The 19,905-nt window shown below is 36.0% G+C and overlaps 1 protein-coding gene across 2 annotated transcripts in view; it reads right to left on the bottom strand.

Annotated features, from left to right (window-relative positions):
• Nucleotides 1-3,759: 3,759 nt before the first annotated feature.
• The window catches only part of DNAJC5 (DnaJ heat shock protein family (Hsp40) member C5), a 42,985-nt gene continuing 26,839 nt past the window's right edge, over nt 3,760-19,905 (bottom strand). The window contains exons 2-6 of one of the 2 annotated variants that reach the window (XR_006505367.1): nt 11,750-11,867; nt 10,291-10,504; nt 4,809-4,980; nt 4,620-4,694; nt 4,127-4,209 (exon numbers count right to left, since the gene is read on the bottom strand). Coding sequence is in view for 1 of the 2 variants with exons in the window: in XM_044661183.1 (XP_044517118.1) it covers nt 4,106-4,209; nt 4,809-4,980; nt 10,291-10,504; nt 11,750-11,856 (597 nt within the window). In the remaining variant the exon portion in view is untranslated. Of the gene's footprint in view, nt 4,210-4,619; nt 4,695-4,808; nt 4,981-10,290; nt 10,505-11,749; nt 11,868-19,905 lie in introns of both variants that reach the window. The other variant, XM_044661183.1, reaches the window with a different exon arrangement.

The following is a 19,905-nucleotide window of genomic DNA, read 5'->3' as shown; positions in this document are numbered from 1 at the left end:
GATCTAGTTTTAAAAAATTTCATAAAGATATACACCCACACCTCAGGAAGCACCTAATTAATTGTGACTTGGAAAGAAACTTTTAAAAAACAAGTGAGAACTCAAAAGTGATGTTGGAAAGACACAAAAGAAAAAAAACTTCTATTTCCATCAAAGTTTCAGAATTTAGAGACAAGTATTCAGCATGTCTAATAGTTTCAGTCCATCTGTGATGGTTCTGGGCTCAGGGATGCTGGGAGAATCTTGGCACACAATGATGAAGCATGGTAGCCATTGTTTCTTTAAAATCATTTGCAAGAAAAGAAAATTTTGGCCAGAAATTTCTTCAGACATGCCCCCAAATCCTGGGAAAAATTTTACATTTTTAAGCAACATTCACATAACCTATACATAAACCTGGCAAACTACTCACTTTGACACACATAGATAAGGGGTTTTTGAGTCTCCTGTAGCCCTCTTAAGGCTGTTAAAAAAATTTTTTTTTTTGTACAAAGGTTGGCTTCTCCAGGAAGGGAGGGGAGATGTTTAGAAATGAAAGTATAAAAATAAAAGATACCAGTAACATTTTTAAAAGAACACATTATTTTACTAAATCCATTTTTATAAGGTCATGTCAAACATGGACCTAGAAACACAAGTTACCAGATAAGGAGGAGGAAGCCATTCTGAATTATCTTCTAAGTTGTTAGTTATGTTTCTAAACAAAATAAAAGTGCTTTCTCCTCACCACTGCCAATCCCTGGGTTCAAAGAACTCCACTTCCTTTGTAGTGCTGGCACCATTACCACTTAAAACAGGGCAGTTTCCTACTATAAGAACTGATTTAAAAGTTTTGAACTTTGTTTTTGACAACTTTGGAAGAAAACCATTTCTAAAGCACTCTTTTTGAAAATGCAAATTCAAGACTAACGCATTTGTTAACAACTTGGACTTGAAGCTGAATTATTATTTTTAATGGCATAGATGATTTTGTTGTTCTATCATGATCCTTTATTTTAAGAGTGCACGAAATATGAAGCTACCACAATGAACTTCCCATCCCCTGAAACATAGCTTTAGAGCTAGAATAAAGGTGAATGTAATTCATGCTTAAAGAACAGATACTTTAGAACATCTTCCTTCTTTCAATGTCAATGTATCTACTATGACCTTAATGTTGGTCACACATTCTTTTGCCAATTTCAACTGCTTTGCTCGGGAGTAACGTGTCAGTGGAGTCATTAACAGCCAACAATGCTCTGTAAACCAGTTAAAAATACAGTATTGATCAGGCTAATTATACCCTTAGAAGAAAGTTTGTGCCTCTTACTAGCTACTGCTGTTTATAAAATGCAAGTCTGGAACATTTTATTAGGCCTCTCTCCTAATGAGAAAAAAGTGATGTTTATTTAGAGAAATATGGGGGTAAGCATGAAGAAGAATGTCTAGATCAGAATTCTCTGCCTGGTAGTGTTGTCACAGTCATTACATCATCATGCAAAGTATAAAAACTATCATGTAATCTTAGATTTGGTTTCTGACGTTTGCCAAATAGTCTCAAGGGTAAAACAAGGTGTCTAAAAGAATTGAGTTTTGGCAAGTCCTAGTGAGGAAAAAAAAAAAAAAAAAGCCAGGTTCATCCTGCTCCCAAATTTTATTTAATGGCGAAGAAATTTTCAGCTATAACCATTTAGGGACATTATTTAAAAAAGAAAAACAAGAAACCACTGAAGAAACAAAAAAAAAAGCCCCCCCAAACCTAAAAAGGTTTCACAGACTCAACAAGGGCACGGTTACTAAAGTGACTCTTTTAAATCAAGTGTCTGGATACAAAGGCAGTTCCTGGGAATAAAAGTAGCCCCAAGCCTCTCTAACCTAGCACAGAGGTATGTAACAAAAGAAATCTATTATAATCACTTGATGTAGAGAAGTTCTTAAGATGACCAGTAAGAAGGATGAGAAATTCACATCCTACATAAAAGTTCATATGGAAATGTAATAATCAAGACCAGGAGAGTATTATTCATCACATTCTTTGTTTTTTGTTAATGATGAATCAGGGCCAACCAGTTGAGAAACAGGAGCTGAGAAGAGTAATTATGTGATTGTTTGCTGGACACTAATGTAGTAGTTCTTAATTCTGTGTTGTTTTTAGCTGACAAGAGCCACTGAACGGGCTTTTCTTTAATCTATGAATTCAGCCTAATTAAAATAGCCATTTACTCCATAAAGTTTCAAAATGGGGGCAATGACATAATACATTCACAGATGCCCCTTGGTGATGATGGCAGGGCTAAGCCTATTATAAAGAAAGAAAAACAGGATGAAACAAGAAGGACAAAATAAAGGATAAAGGTTTATATAGTGGGGTTTAGTAAAGAGCACAATTACCACTTATCCTAGATACTATAGTTTGCCTACTGCCATTAATGACTAAAGAGCTTTTAAGAAAAATTTGGACTGACTTGGCAGACTTACCACAAGTCCCTTTAGAAATCTAAATCATTTGAACAGAGGCAAAGTTAGGCTAGGGTAACTTTTCAGTTGAATGTTTATAAATATTACAATTAACAATGTCTACGAAGGAAGCCCCCACATCAATCAAATCTTATAGAAGAAATTCTTTGTGTCTTGGACACAAAGACTGTAAACTAGGGAAGGAATTTATTACTTTAACTGCTGAAGAGGGTCTCCAATGGGAATGCTGCCTGGAGGAATGTCAAATAAGAAGCAAGAAAGAGTGGGTAGGAGAGAACAAAACTGGACAGAGTAAAAGGATAAAAGTTAAGGAATATAGTGTGCATCTGACTCCAGGGTATCTGCTAGGAAGTTGACAATGACTCTGTGACTCTTTATTTTATTGTCCTGGCCGATGATTAAAGACCCTACTGTGTGTATGGGGAGGGAAGGAGGAGGGGAGGGAAGGGGGAAGAGCAGGAAACCAATCACAGCAACCCAAACACTGAATCTTCCTTAGCATGAAATCTGTTAAATGCAAAGAAAAGCAAGAAAAAGACAACAATGATTATACTGTAGAGTTACAGCTGGGATAACAGAAGAACCTTAAAGTAAATTTTTGATACAGAAAACCACAGTTTTAAAACACTGTGCAAACATGATTTGGTTTCAATATAAAAAAGGAAATATTTTTCATTTCCACAATAAATTTACCTGAGGAGGAAAAAACCCACAATGATGTACGTAAACAAGGCTGAAGAGATCAGGTACACATAAATAGCAGGGATTATGTCTTCTGAAGAGTCATTTTCATATTCCCAAATTCCTTCATAGTCACAGAATCAGGAAGGGATCTCAGGATCATGTAATCTAACCTCCTTATTTTACTGATCAGTAAATTGGGGCTCAAGAGAGGTTTAGTGACTTGCCCAAGGTCATACAGAGGATGTGGGGAGTTGGGACAAACACAGGTATTCTGATTCAGGGCAAGAAGCTATTCATCATTTCAGGGGCTCAAGAACAAAAAGAAATGTCAAATGGTAAACCAGTATACTAAGGCCAAAAACCGAAAAGGAAGGATGAAATTTCTAACTGGAAATTCCCTTCCATTTTGTCCTAAGTTATACACTGGTTTTAACACAGGTACAGGGAATGTGAAAAAGTACTCTTGGTTGAGAATGATGAATTCCCCTTCCTATTTTTTTAAAGGTCCTCACAGCTAAATTGTATGGAAGCAAAAGTAGCTTCAGAGCAACTCTCACTTAAACTTGTAGGCTTGAAAAATATATTTAGGCTGGTACCACTGCTCAGAATGCAGATTGCTTCCATTATTCATTTAATGCAGTAACTCCTCGATACATTTACAACAGACATACATAAAACATAACCTCATACATGCGATTAAAAAAAAAAAAGAAGAAGAAAGGAAGACCGTAGCTAAACTGCTTTAAATACTGCATGCTACAGCACTTCATGTATCATCAAGATACGACACTGAAGGTGACAGAAAAGGCTGAAGGGATTACAAAATATTCTTGGCAGGTCAGTGTCTGCCCTTTCCCTGTGGCAGGAGTTGTTCCCTCCCCGATCTCTATTTCTACTGTTCATGATTCTAATGTTGATTGGCCAGGTACTGATTTATCCATTCTAATTACAGTGTTTTCTTAACTTAGTTAAATCCATCAGTATGGTAGCTGGGGTGGGAGTCAGTTGTGAGCTGGGTGGTCTCTGTGGCTGATGCTGGTTGTATCACAATAGGTGTGTCTGTGGCCTCTGAAAAAGGGGAAAACACACATACTTTATTGCACTAAGAGAACAAAAGATACACACACACACACTCGCAGCTTTTGTTATATGATAACTAAATTCCTAACCAGAAACTCCATTCCCTTTATTAGGAAATGGAATAGAATGATCATTTCAACAAGTCACTATGACATATCATAGTAACACTGTTGCTCTAACTGAAATCAAAGAATTGTCAATTGTGCCCACCCCAATCAACCTTTTTTAATTTCTTGAAATTTTTTTAGCTACCCATGACTAGAAGTCCACCTTCTCCATCCCTCCCAACCACCACCAATCTCCAAATTTCCAACCCCACAATTCTACTATTACTACAGAGTCAATGGGTGGGAAACAATTATTTATGTAAATCTGGTCATTCTTGTTTCTATTTTTACCTCAAATTTCCTTGTTCACACCTCAAACGTCCCAGCTTCCACCAAAAACACTCCAAGCACAGTATCAATGCCCTCCTGTTTGACAAGATAGTTCAACACTGGTTCAGGGATCATTCTAGCTATTACCCACACACACACACACTGGAGGCTGTATCTATTTCATGGGCTGTGACTATTAAAGATACTTACCCCTCTCGTCAGACTGTAACTGTGCCTCCAAGTCCTCTGGGGAGACATAGTATTCTTGGTCATCACCTTCAGGAGGTTTAGGTTTACACTTTCCACAGCAGCAGTTAAAGCAACAGCACAAACAGCAGCAACAGTAGCAGCCAGTAATGATCCCACAAAATAAAAATAGGGCCTGCGTGGAAGGAAGAGATGGTGCATTGTTTGTACTACCAGATTTTAACATACATTCCCATCTCACAAGAGACAAAGAGTTTAATGTACTTTCAAAGAATGACATTTAAGATGTAAGATAATCCTCAATTTAGAATGAAAAGGGAAAACCACATGTGACATTATTCTCTTATTTTACTTAATAGTAAAAAGAACTCAAAATACAAGATGGGGAATAAGAACAAAAGCTCATATTGAGATAAGAGAGTAACTGCTGATGTCTGACTCAAAGTCCACTCAGAACATAGGGAAAAAAATAAAATAAAATCCTGTGCCTAGCACAGTGCTGCTATTATGTAGCAGGCAAGTGGTATGTAAACTGAATGTCAGCTATTCATAATATGGATAGTTTTTGGTGGCAGAATGGTGACTGATTCTATACTGGTCCCCCTCTGAGAAAAACTCAAGTCTCACTGCAGAATGGTTATAATAACTGAAGAAAATGAATGTCATATACAAAGAAGCATTTGCATTTCTGAATATCTTCTTTTTTGTTTTTTCATTTCTGAATATTTCAATAGATCTGTGATTTCACATGAACATGGTTAATTCTATCCAGCAGCATAGAGGACAACCTATCTATGCCATCTCATCCTGTGAACTGTTCATATTGTCCCAGAAATCCTACTCAGAAAACACCCAATATACTGAAAATTTCCCTTAAGGTCTTTTAAAATCATTTTGTGTTTTATTAGCAGAGCACTTTGCTTTGTCCATGTGATCCTCATTTTTGTAACTTGACATTAGTCATGTCACTCCTTAACTGTAGTCACCAGATGGCTCAAGTCTGCGCCCACTAAATCTAGCCATTGCCTTTGGTTCACCTGTAACTTAGAGGTGGTGATGTTTTAAAAAATTCTGTGCCACAGACAATGGCTATGAGAACATTTGTAAAGATAGATATTTGTCCTGGGGATGTAAAAATATAATGAAATTTCCCTAAAGCAATCTCTTTTCCACCCATTCAATTCTGTGGCTTAGTTCATTGTCCATTTTGCAGTGCCTAGACTATTACAATAAATTCCCAATAAGACTGACTGCCCCAAGTCTCTCTCCTCACTCCAATGGATTCTTTATACAGTTGTCAAACTGGTTTTTCCTACAGTGAAAAATATGACCACGCTTTTCCCTTCTACCCAATGGTTCCAGTGTTTCTCTAATATATCCAGAATCAAATATAAAACCAAGTGTTTATAAGGTGGGGAGATGGAGTTTAAAGCCCTTTCCAATCTGGCCCCAATCTATGCTTTCAGCCTGTCCATGAACATGATCCAGTCATACTGACTTTCTTGCAATTCCTCATATAAAACATTTAATCTCCTGCCCAGGCTGCTCCTGGAATGTACTTCTGTCTCAATTTCATCTCTTTAGAATTCCCAGTTTCCTTCAAAATCAGTTTAAGCACCAGATTCTACATGAGACCCATCCTGATCCCTTAAGTTGCCTTGCCTTCAAAATCAACTGTGTACATATCCTACATTTACTTATATATGTATGTTATTTCCCTCTCTGAGGACAGGATGGTTCTTATTTTTGTTTCTGTATCCATAGTGCCTTGCAAATTATTTGGAACATAGCAGAAGATGCTTAATAAATGCTTGCTAACTGATATACTAATTAACTTGATGCACTGGCCATCCAAATGCATGCCATTGTCTGAACAATAAGTAACAAGGAATCTTATCTGATTTTAAAATATGCATGAGATTTTCCTTGCTGGAAAAGTGCCTTTAAGGCTAGGTCCTTCTCTACTGAGAATGCTTACTTTCTCTTGTAATCAACTAGTACATTGCAGGATCTTGTATTTATCTGCTGCACCATTCACCTATGTCTGAAAAGATGTGGTCTAGTACAGAGGATAATTTGCAAAAGCCATCCTCTTTCCCTCTCATTATACTGTCAATGTACTATAGATATCAGTGTCATAAAGATGAGAAATGAAACACGGGCCTGTAGCTGCTGATGCTCTCTTGATTGTTTATTTGAGGGATTAATAGTCTGTGATTTGTCCATTTCAACTATGAGTGCTTTTGACATGAAGTGACTTTAGTTAGACTTGTTTCCACTGCTTTTTTGCCATCTTATGAACACTTGTACAACTCCCCTAAGTAGTACTGTACATAGATGAGTTAGTATTCTAAACCAGTATTGTTCTTGGTTATCACGACTCTCCACTTGGCAAGAAGATCAGATATTTGCTAGTTAAGGGGGAAGGGGAAAGGAATAAACATTTATATAAGAGCCAGGAACTGTGCTTATTATATAACAAGTCTGTTACAAATATTATCTCATTTGATTTCTTGCTGAGAACATTCCTTGGTTTCTTTGGCCTCCTTAGCTCAATTCAACCCAGTTAGCATTTATTAGGTGTCTACCATATGCCATACAAACAACAAAAGTGGAAAGTGAAGCTTGACTCTTAGGTTACAAACTTAGAAGTGAGGAAGAAGAGTGGAGTTTTAAGAGAAGAGATAATGAGTCTTTTATGGACATACTGAATCTGAGATAGATGTGTATGAAGTATATCCAGTTGGAGATGTTGAACAGGCAGTAGGGAGATGAGACCAGAGCTCAGAAGAGAAATGAAGGCAGGTTTAGAAGTCAATGGGAGAGAGACTAATCCAAGGAAGCTTATGAAATTACTATTAAAGTGTAAAGGGAGAAGAAAAGTCCCAGAACAGAGCCCTGAGGTATATATTCATTATTAGGAATAAGCATGGATCATGAACCTGAAAAACAGACCAAGAAAGATTGGTCTGACAGGTAAGAAGAAAAACATCTAACAAAGCAGAGTATATCCAGAAGGAAGGGGGTAATCAAATTGTAGCGATGTCAAAATGGATGAGGTTTGAGAAAAGGCAATAAAGAGACCACTGATGACTTTAAAGAGCACAATTTTAGTTGAATGCTAGAGAAGGCATATTGCAAATTACTATGAAGTGAGTAAGGTGAGAAAGATGAGAGACAATGAGAGTATGTAGCTTTTTCTAGGAGTTTGGCCATATAAAGGGGAATGGCTTCGGAATAATAGCTTGAGAGAAAAGTAACACAGATTTTTCTTAAGGGTAGGGAGAGAAAGACATTAGAGAAAGAACCAGCAGACAAGGAGAAGCTGTAAAATTAGAAAAAACACATCCCTGGAGGAGACGGGGATTGGGATTAAGCACAAATTAGCTGGCGTTAACAAGAAGGGACATTTCATCTTTTAACACTGAAACCCTGGAGGAGAAAATGGGAAATGATACTGAGGTGATCTGAGGTACAAAAAGGGGGAGAAGGTAATGGATAGCTATAAATTTTTCAGTCAAATGTGGGTCTGCTAAAAGGGAAGGAGGGAGGAAGGTGATGAAGGCAGATTGAAAAAATTAAGAGTAAGTTTGGAGTGTGTGGGGCAAGTTAAGGCACATTTGAGAATGTTAACAGAAATGTTATGGATCCCTATAAACATGGTTTTATAACTTTTCCTAGTAGTATTCAGCAGCATTTGAACCATAATAGAGGTCGATAAGGAGAAATGCATGACTGAGTTCTAGAAAGGGCTAAGTGGTGACAATACAAGGGGTCAAGCAATTAAAGAACATTAAAAATTCAGTCAGTTAACTGAACTGGTGTAGACTGCAAAAGGAGAGCCAGACAAGGGATTTGGACTAAATGGCTTCTAAGGTCCTTTCCAGTTGTAAATCTATGATGCTATGACAGGAAATTATATAGTAAAGCACAGAATTTCAAAAGATTGCATTGGTGCAACACTTGTGGGTGATTAAAAGAGCAAACCGTATATACACTAAAGATAAAGAAAGTCATTGTGGAAGAGTCTTGAAGAAAATTAGGGATTCTAAGAGGTGAAAATAAGGAAGGAATACATTCCAGTCATGAGTGACAGCTTGTGTAAAAGCAGAGGTTACAGATAAAATATTGTATATAGGGATTAACAGGAGTTCAGATAAACTCAAATGTAGTATGTTTTTAAGGAGCAAAATATTCAAAATATATGGTAAAGTAGGATGAGTTGAGATTGCACAGGGTCCAACTGAGGAATTGGCATTTTTTCCTTGAGGCACTAGGAAGCTGCTGAATGAAGATATGAAGTTCAAGAAGATCATTTTGACTATGTGAAGGAAAGGATAAATTTGACACTGGGGACAGTGGTCTGAATTAGAGCAAAGTCTATGTGAGTAGAAAGGAGATGGATGGAAAAGATGTCTTGGAGAAGGAAATGATAAGAGTTGGCACCTAGCTATATGACACTGAAGGAAAAAAAGAAGAGCTAAGGATTCCTGAATTGAAAATCTAAGAGACTGAAAGGAAGCAATACATAAGACAGAAATAGGGATCATGAGATCACAAGGTCAAGTTTGAGCTGAAAAGGGACCCTTAGAAGTCACTGGAGGCAGAAGGAGAGGTGGTTTTAGGGGGAAAGATAACAAATTCTGTTTTGGACATGATGAGTTTGTGATGAAACAATGGAGATCGGGAGAGAGAAGCAGGCTAGATGTGTAGATTTGAGAGTGACTTGCATAGATGAAAACTGAACTGAAGGGAATTGATAAGTATCAAAAGTGGAATACAGAGAAGAAAAGGGTTATTAGAACTGTTTTGCTTTGGTTAATTTTTGGAAGAAAGAATGACAAAAAATTCCAATGCCTTTTCCATTCCTAGTTTTCAGTCTCTATGGACAGTCCATTTCATTTTTTGAAAGGCAGCATGATATAGCAGGAAGTAAGGCAGAGAGGCATCTTACTTTGCATTTTGCCATTCACGTTTCCTAGCTATATTACTGAGTATAAGTTTCCTTATAAGTAATGATAAAATTGTAAAGATCAAATGAGATTGCTTAAGAAAAACACACATTTCCACTGGTTGTAACATGTGTCCTTGTTCAGGGCCTATTTCCATATATTGTTTACTTTTGCTGAAGCACTTTTCTCTCTTTTGTTCTTATATAAGGGATGATTTTGGGGATGAAGTTAAGGATATATTGGAAAAGAAAAGTGATGCAAGATCAAAAGGCATCTATAAAAATCTTAAAAGAAGGATGGCATAGCATTCTATTTCCTTTTCTTTGCTCTTTCCATTTATGTTTTTCCTGCAGTTAATTTTCATACTGTCTAAATAACCAAGTTTGTAAAATTCTTGTAATCCACTGCAATTATTTTTAAACTAAACATTAGAACAAAATACAAAATTGTATAAACACATTTTTAGAAAACCCTAAAGAACACCTTGAATAGAAGAGCCTCTGATGCTTTTAAAAGAAGCCTTTCCTTCTCACCTTTGCCCACCAGCTGGACAGCACAAAATAGGTGTTCACGTTCTCCTCTCCAAACTGCTCAGCTACATAAAGGCCCAACGAGCCATACTTGTCATATATATTTCGTTTTGTGGCATCAGTTAATATTGCATGTGCGTTGTTGATCTCTTTAAATTTGTCTGCAGCTTCTGGGTTATCTGGATTCTTGTCAGGATGATATTTCAGTGCAAGCTTTCTGTAAACAAAAAGATTTTTGCTCACTTATATTTGGTTTCTTATTCTTTCACTTTACCATTCATCCATGTGGCACAATAGTCAATAAAGGAACTTCTAAAATTTTATGGTAGCATGCATTTTATGGTAGCATGGGAGACTTCTCTAAGAAACCAACAGAGCCTACTACTGACCTCTAGTGTTCCATTTAATTAACTGAATGTTGAAAAACAAAAACTTTAAAAAGCTATTTAGAACATGTGATTTATATTTGTCTGTCATTAACTAGTCTTAACACTTAAGGAGACCAGATGAGAATACTAAGATGTCTAGTTATATGTTAGTCCAAATCATTTAAATGATATTTCCATAAGCCCGAGGAATTCTTTAGGTTTAAGAGGACAAGAAAAACAAAATGCATAAAAATTAAGTGACATAGACCAAGAGTTTGCTAGTCAATCAATGAGTACATACAATTCTCATAAATAAAAGGGTTAGTACATACATGCATTCTTTACTTAAAATGGATAATGAAGTCTTCCTTGCTGCATCTCTTGCTAAGACTACTACTATCACCTTACTGGCAGTGAGTTTGTTTACTTTTTACTGAAAAGAACTGAATGAAAACAAAATTTTCATGAATAAAATATGTGAAAAAGAGGGCTGCATAGAAGTGAATTTAAAAGAAACCAGGTCACACTGTTAAAAGTATACATTTGACACCCCCCCCCAACCACCGCCGTAGTTCATCTTTTTCAATGTTTTATTGTTACTCCTTTTTAAAAAGAACACTCTCACTTCCCAATAACTCTTTCTTGTTGCCCTTCCCCTGAAACAAATATGCAGAATTGGGGGGAAAAAAATCAATGTTTAAAAATGTATATAGCACTGCACAGATGGCAGAGTTAAGTTAAATGGAAGTCTTTAAACATATTCATACTTTTCTTTCTTTTACTGCTTTAGAAATCAAGTTTTACATTCAATAACATGCAAAAGTCTGCAAGATGATATTTTCCCCTAAAGTAAATAATATAAAATTTTAAAATTCTAGGAAAACAAACACTCTTACAATTGGATATACAAAATCCAAAACAAAATAGCACCACCTATATAGTTACAAATAGATTTCTTTTAAAGAAAAGTTGGATATTTGAGGAAAGAGCCCTTACTATAAATGTTGTACTTTTATTGTCAAAATCCAGATCTAAACATGAGATAGATATGGCCACTTACGTGAATTTCCAAAAGCTAAAACTTATTTTCTTACCTATATGATTTTTTTATATCATCTGAGGTTGCATTCTTGTCCAACCCAAGAACATGGTACAATGATTCTCCAGAGGTAGAAAGTGAACGCTGTCTCTGGTCTGCCATTTTATGCTAATCTGCAAAATATATTTTAAAAAACACAACACTGAGAAATCATCCAAGTAGTTTGTAATGGGCAGCTTTGTAACAAAAGATTCAAGTCCAAAGCTCACTTTTAAGATTAAAATTTCAAATACTACAAAAACCTGGTAGAAATGGGTCCCCCCCTACATCCATGATACTAAAATGGAGCTTTAGTTTCTAAGATAATAAAAAGATATGAAGTAGTAGTCACTAGATATTAAACTACCTTTTAGCACTGAAGTTGATTATTTTGCAGTTCCTTCCATAAGAAACTTTGTTTTTATTCTAGCATATCTAAAATTTTAGGAAATCATAAAAGCATTGTGAAACCCAATTCTTGGGATAAGAATGCAATGAACAATACAATAAAATTAGTTTCTGTCTTTTTAACTCTTTGGATGGCACAAAACTAAATGAAAATTATCATAGTCCTGACTTAAATTGGGCCGAGAGGAAAAAAGAAGTATACACTTGTTTCCTGGAGTCAGAGAGACCCAAATTCAACCCAGACCTTCAGATCCTTTCTTGCTGTGTGACTCCAGACAAGTCACTTTACCTCTGTATGCTTCAGCCCCACATCTGTAAAGTGCTTAACAGACATACACATATACATAAATATATGTACATATTTGAGTTATTATTTCAGTTACCAATTTATTGATGCACTGAGAGAACACCTTGCTTAGAGTCACGCAGCCAGTATATATCAGCAGTGGGGCATGAAGCCAGGTTTTCTGGCCTCAGGCAAAGTTCTTTATCCACTACTGCTTTAAAAACAAAATGGTCTTTGTTCCTAACTTAAAAAAAAAAAGACTAAATTACAAATTCTCGATATATAATCTTAATTTGGCTCAATTCCCATAGAATATTTTTCTATTTTACTCTCACTGATTACTTCCTCTCTTATTTTCCATACTAATTGTTCCTAATTCCTCCTCAAACCCTTAACCTAGCAGATTATCTAAACTCCTATTTAAAGTCCAAAACAAGAAATTCTTCAATTTCTTTTCCCTAAACTTTTTAGTAGCATGATGGACTCATTCTTTTCTGTTTCAAAAGAAAATTGTATCTCTATTCATGTTTAGGTTAATTAATCTCTGCTCCTCTGCCTTTTGATTCATTCCCTTCTCTAAGAAGTTTCATCACGTATCTCTACCTCTTCTAAATCTTTAATGTTTCCTCTACTAGCATCTTTCTTTCTAGGTAGAAATGTGCTATCAAATTCTTAAAAAAGCTTTATTCAGTCATTCTAAACTGCAGTCATATCACTAACTAATTTAACAAGCATTAATTAAGTAGCAACTACATGCAAGGAAGTGTGCTAAGCTCAGGAGATACCAAGGACAAAATGAAAAATATTTCTTGCCCCTAAAAATCAAGTGGGGATGGGGGGAGGGGGGAGAGAGAGAGAGGGAAGAGGACTTATATTCTTTTTTATAATCCTTACCAACTGGCTTTCATCTTCACCATTTGAATGAAATTCATAGCCACTTTCCTTGACCCCTCTCACTGTAGCTGGAATCACCTGAGCCATGTGAACTATGTGAATAGAATGAAGGGATCTATGATCTTTTATTTTTTTGAAGTTTATTATGAATTTCAACAACAACTAATTCTTCTTGTCTGACTTTTCTTGATGCTATTTGAGGTTTTCTTGGCAAAAATACTGGAACAGGTTATTTTAAAATTTCATTTAAATAAACTATAACTACTCTTTAAGCTCCTCTACCCCTCCCTAAATATTACCAGTTAACAACATTGCTAAATTAAAAGTTAACTAAATTGGTCTTCATCCTCCCCTAACCTTTCTGTGGCATTTAACATATATGGTTGAATTACTCACCCTTTTGGGACATGCTTTTCTCTTGATTTCACTTGCTTATCCAACCTTTCAAATGACCTGCTCTGGTTCTTCTTTCTGATTCTTTAAGGTGGGTGTTTTCCAAGGTTGACCTCTATCTCTTCTCTTTTTATATCCTATCCTTTAGAAGTCTCATTCATGCTCTTGACATCACAATTTTAGCTGGCGAATTAAGGATCTGCATCTCCAACTATTTATATAAACAAACTCTACCTGCTAGTATTCCAAATCCAACATGTCAAAAAACAACTATGGGGGCAGCTGGGTAGCTCAGTGGATTGAGAGCCAGACCTAGAGACGGGAGGTCCTGGGTTCAAATCCAGCCTCGGACACTTCCCAGCTGTGTGACCCTGGGCAGGTCACTTGACTCCCATTGCCTACCCTTACCAATCTTCCGCCTATAAGTCAATACACAGAAGTTAAGGGTTTAAAATAAAATTAAAAAAACAACAAAAAAACAAAAAACAACTATAATATCTCTCCAAAAATATTTTGCTCCATTTTCTGATTACACTATTTCTGTTAGTGGAAATAGTACAACCATATCTACTGTCCTATGTCTTGAAATTTTGGTGTTTGCTGATGCTTCCTTCTATTTCACCTCTCACAGACAGTTGTTAAATCCCATTTATTGTACTTTTGCAATATTTTCAGCTCTCTTCCCTTCTTCCTAATTTCTACTACTACCTTATCACATTTTAGGGGAATTGGATCTGTTATTTCACTGGTATAGAGTGCTCAATGTTATTTATGTATAAGGCACTGTGCTAAATGCTGGGGACATCAGGGAAGGGGGAAAAATGGTTCCTGCCCTAAAAGAACTGACTGCCTTATAATGGGGGAGACAATATGCAAATAATCACATATTTTATTCAGTACAAATGAAAGGCCATTTTAGGGAAGGCACTGAGATTAAGGGGTGGGGAATGATAATGACCTCTTGGAGAAGGCAGGATTTGACCTGAGTCTTGAAGGTCAGTGTTATTGGATGGAAGTATAAAATCAGAAAAGTAATAAAGGGACAGGTTGTGAAGAGCTTTAAATACTAAACAGGATTATATATTTGATTCTTGAAGTGACAGGGAACCACTGGGATTTAGTGAGTTGTAAAGGGGGCAAGGGAGAAAAGGGGCAATATGATTAGATCTGTGCTTTAGGGGAAAAAACACTTTGGCAGCTGAGTGGAAGAGGGACAAAGTGGGGAAAGGTTTGAGGCAGGGAGACCAATTAAAAGTCTAATGCAGTAACTGCATATGTATAATCAATATCAAATCATATTTGCCTTTTCAAGGAGGGAGGAGGGAAGGGAAGAAGAGAATTTGGTAAATGTTAAAAGTTATTTTTACATATAATTGGAAAAAATAAAATATAAAAAAGCTTAGAGGGGGAAAAGTCTAATATAATAGGAAAAGTGTGAAATAATGATAGCCTGGAATAGTTTTGGTGACTATGTGAATAGAGGGGAGGGATCTATGATATTCTATGAAGGAAGAAATGACACAACTTGCAAACAAGTTGGATATGTGAAGTTAGTTGGGAGCAGCTAGTTGGTTCAGTGGATAGAGAGCCAGACCTAGAGAAGGGATGTCCTGGGTTCTAATCTGGCCTTAGACCTAAGGGCATATGGTGCCTTCAAAGTAATAAGAAAGTTTAAAAGAGGAAAAAGGTTTGTAGGAGCTGATCAAGAATTGTTCTGAATATATTGAGTTTCAGATGCCTACAGGACATTTGGTTTGAGATGTCCAAAAGATAGCTGGTGATATGAGATGGGAACTTAGGAGTCAGGGCTAATAAAAGTTAGGGCTTTATATATAGATTTGTAACTTAGCTGCAGAAAGATGATAACTGAACCTATTTGAGTTGATGAAGTCATTAAATGAGATGATAGGAAACTTTTTTGTCATGAATTCCTCTGTCAGTCTAGTGAAATCTCTAGATCCCTTTTCAGAATGTTTTATAACGAAAACAAAACGAATACATAGACTTACAAAGGAAGTGAATTATATTCAAAAAGTTACATATGTTTGTGTGTGAATAGAAAGGGTATCTGTCTGATATTTTAGGATGAGGACCTCTGATACAGAAGAAAAAGAAGGTCCAGGAAAAAAGCTTTAGCAACAGAGTTAAAGATCCAGCAAAGGAGTCTGAGGAGTAGAGTCAAAGAGGAGAACCAGGAGTAGCATTATGAAAACTCTGTGTGTGTGTGTGTGTGTGTGTGTGTGTGTGTGTGTGTGTGTGTGTGTGTGTGTGCATGTGTGTACACACACATGCACATGCACTGGGCAAGTAGGCAGAATGCTTCATCATGAGTCCTCTAACTATGGTTGGTCATTGTGTTGATCTAAGTCTTTAGTTATTTCTTTGCAATACTGTTTTATTATTGAATGAACTGTTCTAGTTCTTCTCGCTTTAGTCTGTACCATTTCCCACAAGTTTTTCCAGATTTCTCTAAAACCGTTTCTATGATTTCTTATAGCACAATGGTACTGCATCACAGCTGTGTACCCTAATTTGCCGAGTCATTCCCCAATAATAGGTACCCCCTTCAGTTGCCAATTCTTTGCCACCACAAAAAAGATCTGTTGGTACTTTTCCTCTTTCTTTGACAAAAGACCTGGTAGTTAGTGGTACCTGAGTCAAAGATTATTCATGATTTAATAGCTTTTGGGGCATAGTTTCAAACTGCTTTCCAGAATGGTTAGACCAACTCACAGTTCTCACAAACAATATAATAAAGTACCCATTTTCCCACAGCCTCTCCAGCATGTGTCATTTTCTTTTTTCGGGTCGACTTTGACAAATCTGATAAGTGAGATAGAACCTCAGAGTTGTTTTAATTTACATTTCTCTAATTATTAGTGATTTAGATTTTTTTTTAAAGATAGCTAATAACATCTTAGATTTCTTCTTTTGAAAACTACCTATTCATATCCCTTGACCATTTATAAATTGGGTAATGGCTTATTCTTATAAATTTGAATCAGTTCCTTATATATCATAGAAAAGAGATCTTTATCAGAGAAAACCTGAAAAGATTTTATTCCTTTTTCACCTGCTTCTCTTTTAAATACATTGGTTTTGTTTCTGCAACATCTTTTTAATTTTATGCAATAAAATTGTCCATTTTACCCTCTGTAATCCACTCTCTCATTTGATCATCCTTCTTTCCCCTATCTAAAGATCCAAGAAGCAATTTCTTTTTCTGCATATGTCAACCTCTATGTCTAAGTCATGTACCCACAGTGGAAACTTATCTTGCTAGTATCTGCATATAGTAGGTCTTTAAGAACTGTTTAATGAATTGAATTCCCTTCTCCCCAATTTAACAGGAAAAGGATAGGTGGACACCAAAAGCACTATCTATTTGAGCTCACTTTTTTTTGTGTGGTTAGAACTTAACATGATTAAGAAGTTAGACTAGTAAATTTTATCAAAATCAATTTTAACACCACTGGAAGCCATTTTGTACCAAGGCAAGGGAGAAATAATTTGTGAGGAAAATTTATATTCTTTAATCATTTTTACTAGGGCTAATTTTGTTTGTAGGGATTGGACAGACAGTATATCACACACAAACAAACATTTTCTAAAACCTAAATTACATCTTTCCATTTAAAAAAAATTCTTAAAAGTAGGACTGTTCTGAAAACTGTCATCCTCACCTCACTGACACAAATTTAAGGTATTTTTAATATGTATCTTAAATTTAACTTTTTAAGACTTACTGGCCAAAAAGACTGCTTTTCTGTATGTCCAACAACTTTTTGTTGACTTCATATTCAATCTCAGACTAGAGTGAAAAATGTCTTATTTATTTAAATGCTAATGTCCAACAATTCTTTTGAAGATGTAGGTTTAAATTTGCTTCCACCCTTTAAGACAAGCAAAACATTATATAATGGGATTCTTTTATGCCCACTGTTCCCAAAAATGACTTTGCAATTCACAAGGAATCCCTACTTTCTGAATGTAATAAGCTCCTTGAAGGCTAGGACTATTTTTTCTTCATAATAGTGAAGGTTATTGTCACTGTCAACTCAAAAAATGTAATTGCTGAACATAGAAAATATTTATAATAAGGCTATCTCAAGATCTGGTTAGGAAGGTATAATTTTTAAAAATAAAACTAATTTAGAGACAATTGCTAATTTAGACAATCTCTCTCCTCTCACTTCACTCTACCCCCAATTCCTGCTTCTTCTTAACTTTCCTATTCTTGTAAAAAATGCTACTTAGATCTAATCACCAAAAGTGTAAACAACCCCACTTAATTCTCAAGTGGGAGATCTGTAACCCACATGTGCAAGAGTGGGTGACAAATCAGAATTGAATGACTGCCCACCCTGGGCAGTCCTATGCGTCTGTTGTGATTGGGCACGTAAACTAAGAGGAAGGCACAGGAAGTGATGGAAAAGAAGCTCCTTTAAAAGGGAATGACAACTTCCTATAACTTCACTTCTTGTTCATTTCTTGGACCTGAAGGAGCTCTGGCTGGGACCTTGGTGAGACTGTTTTTAAATCTCTCCCTTTGAACTACATGTTGTGAGTGTAAAGACTGACCCTTCCTGGATTTCTCTGAAGGAACTTTCCTTTCAAGAGAGGCTTTGTGACTGAAGCTTTTGCTTCATCCGTCTTTAGCCCAAGACTGAACCCTCTCTGGTTGAGGACTAATTAGCCCTGCCTGGGTTAAGGCAGGGGCTAGAGCAAATTATTTAGTGTATTAGGTTAATTATCTTACCTTATTCTCTCTCTGACTTTCTTACTTTCATTCTCACTTCTCAATTGTAAATAAACTACCATAAAAGTCATTTTGACTTGAGATTTTTTCATTTGGAATTGATATTTATTCAATTCCTTGGCAACCACCCCTTTTTAATATTTAGTAACCAAACCCTAATTTTTACTCCTTACATTTGGTGACCAGAAGGTTGTGCCGACTACTGTCAATCTTCCTAAATTTTCTTGACTCTTCTTTCATTCTGTAAACCTCAAGCCAACACAGCTGCTAGATAAAAGGTAAGTTCAATTTTTTTTCTTTTTTCCATAAAATAAATAGCACACAGAGCTATTTTAATTTTAGCAGCAGGGCCCTAAGGCCCCACCTGGGGAAGAGGTTCCACTCCTTCTTACCCCAGGAAAAAGCAACCTAATTAGCCAACTCTGGGAGAGGGTTCTATCTTTTAGCTACTTTGCTGGCAGTACTGGCTGTTTTTCCTTATCATCAGCAACTGCTTTGTTTCTTAACTAGCTATGAGGGCTGAACCTGGGGAAAAGTTTTCAATCCCTCTCAGAAGGGAAGCAGCCCTGCTCTGCGACCAAAAAAAATCTCATCACATAGCAAAAAACAAACAAACCAAAAACCTGGAGAAAGTCATTAAGCTTAGCTCAGTTTTGTTATTAGAATGATCATTAAACTGAAATTAACTAAGTTTTTGCCTTTTTTTCTTTCTCCTAGAAATCTACCTTCATTTTTTTCCAAGCCCCATGTGTCTCTAGAATTAACTTAAGAAGTAAAACCTGGGGAAATTAATCATTTTTATCTTAAGAGGCTTTTAGGGCTCCCAAGAGGGAAAAAGTAAATCATAAAAACTCCTTTTGCCCCAGAAAAGTGGCATTTTGCCCAAAAGAGGAAGCATGTGGTCAGGAGGCACATAATTCTAGGTTTTTTACCCTTAGCAGCTACTTAATCCTATACTTGATCTCAGACAAAAGATTTCCCCCCCTGCCCTCCACCCAAAAGTTAAATAAATCATTAAACCAAGGTGTGACATTCTTAGAGACCACACTCATAATTGTAAATTCTCACACCCTGACCTTAACCCTTACCCAGCCTTCTGACAAAAACCAGAATTACAAGCCATATAAAATTAGATAAAATACTCTACCCCACCCATAATAATAAAAAATTATTAAGAATATTAAAAAATACAATAACCAGATAGAAATATATTAAAAACTATTTTCTTTTCCCCTTTCTTTTAACCTAAACTCCTGATACAAAACCCTGCAAGCATGAATTATACCATACTAGAAAGCCTTCTGGTTTTCACCCAATTAGGAATCTTTAAGGTTCTGGAATGCCTCATTCTCCTTATGTTGTTAGGAAATTTTATTTTCCAAATAATAAATGTTTTAAAAAAAAAAAAGGTTACCACAAGAAAAATAAAAGC

This window comes from Gracilinanus agilis, chromosome 2 (assembly GCF_016433145.1).
Source record: "Gracilinanus agilis isolate LMUSP501 chromosome 2, AgileGrace, whole genome shotgun sequence".
Lineage (NCBI taxonomy): Eukaryota > Metazoa > Chordata > Mammalia > Didelphimorphia > Didelphidae > Gracilinanus > Gracilinanus agilis.
This window is presented reverse-complemented; position numbering and strand designations above follow the sequence as displayed.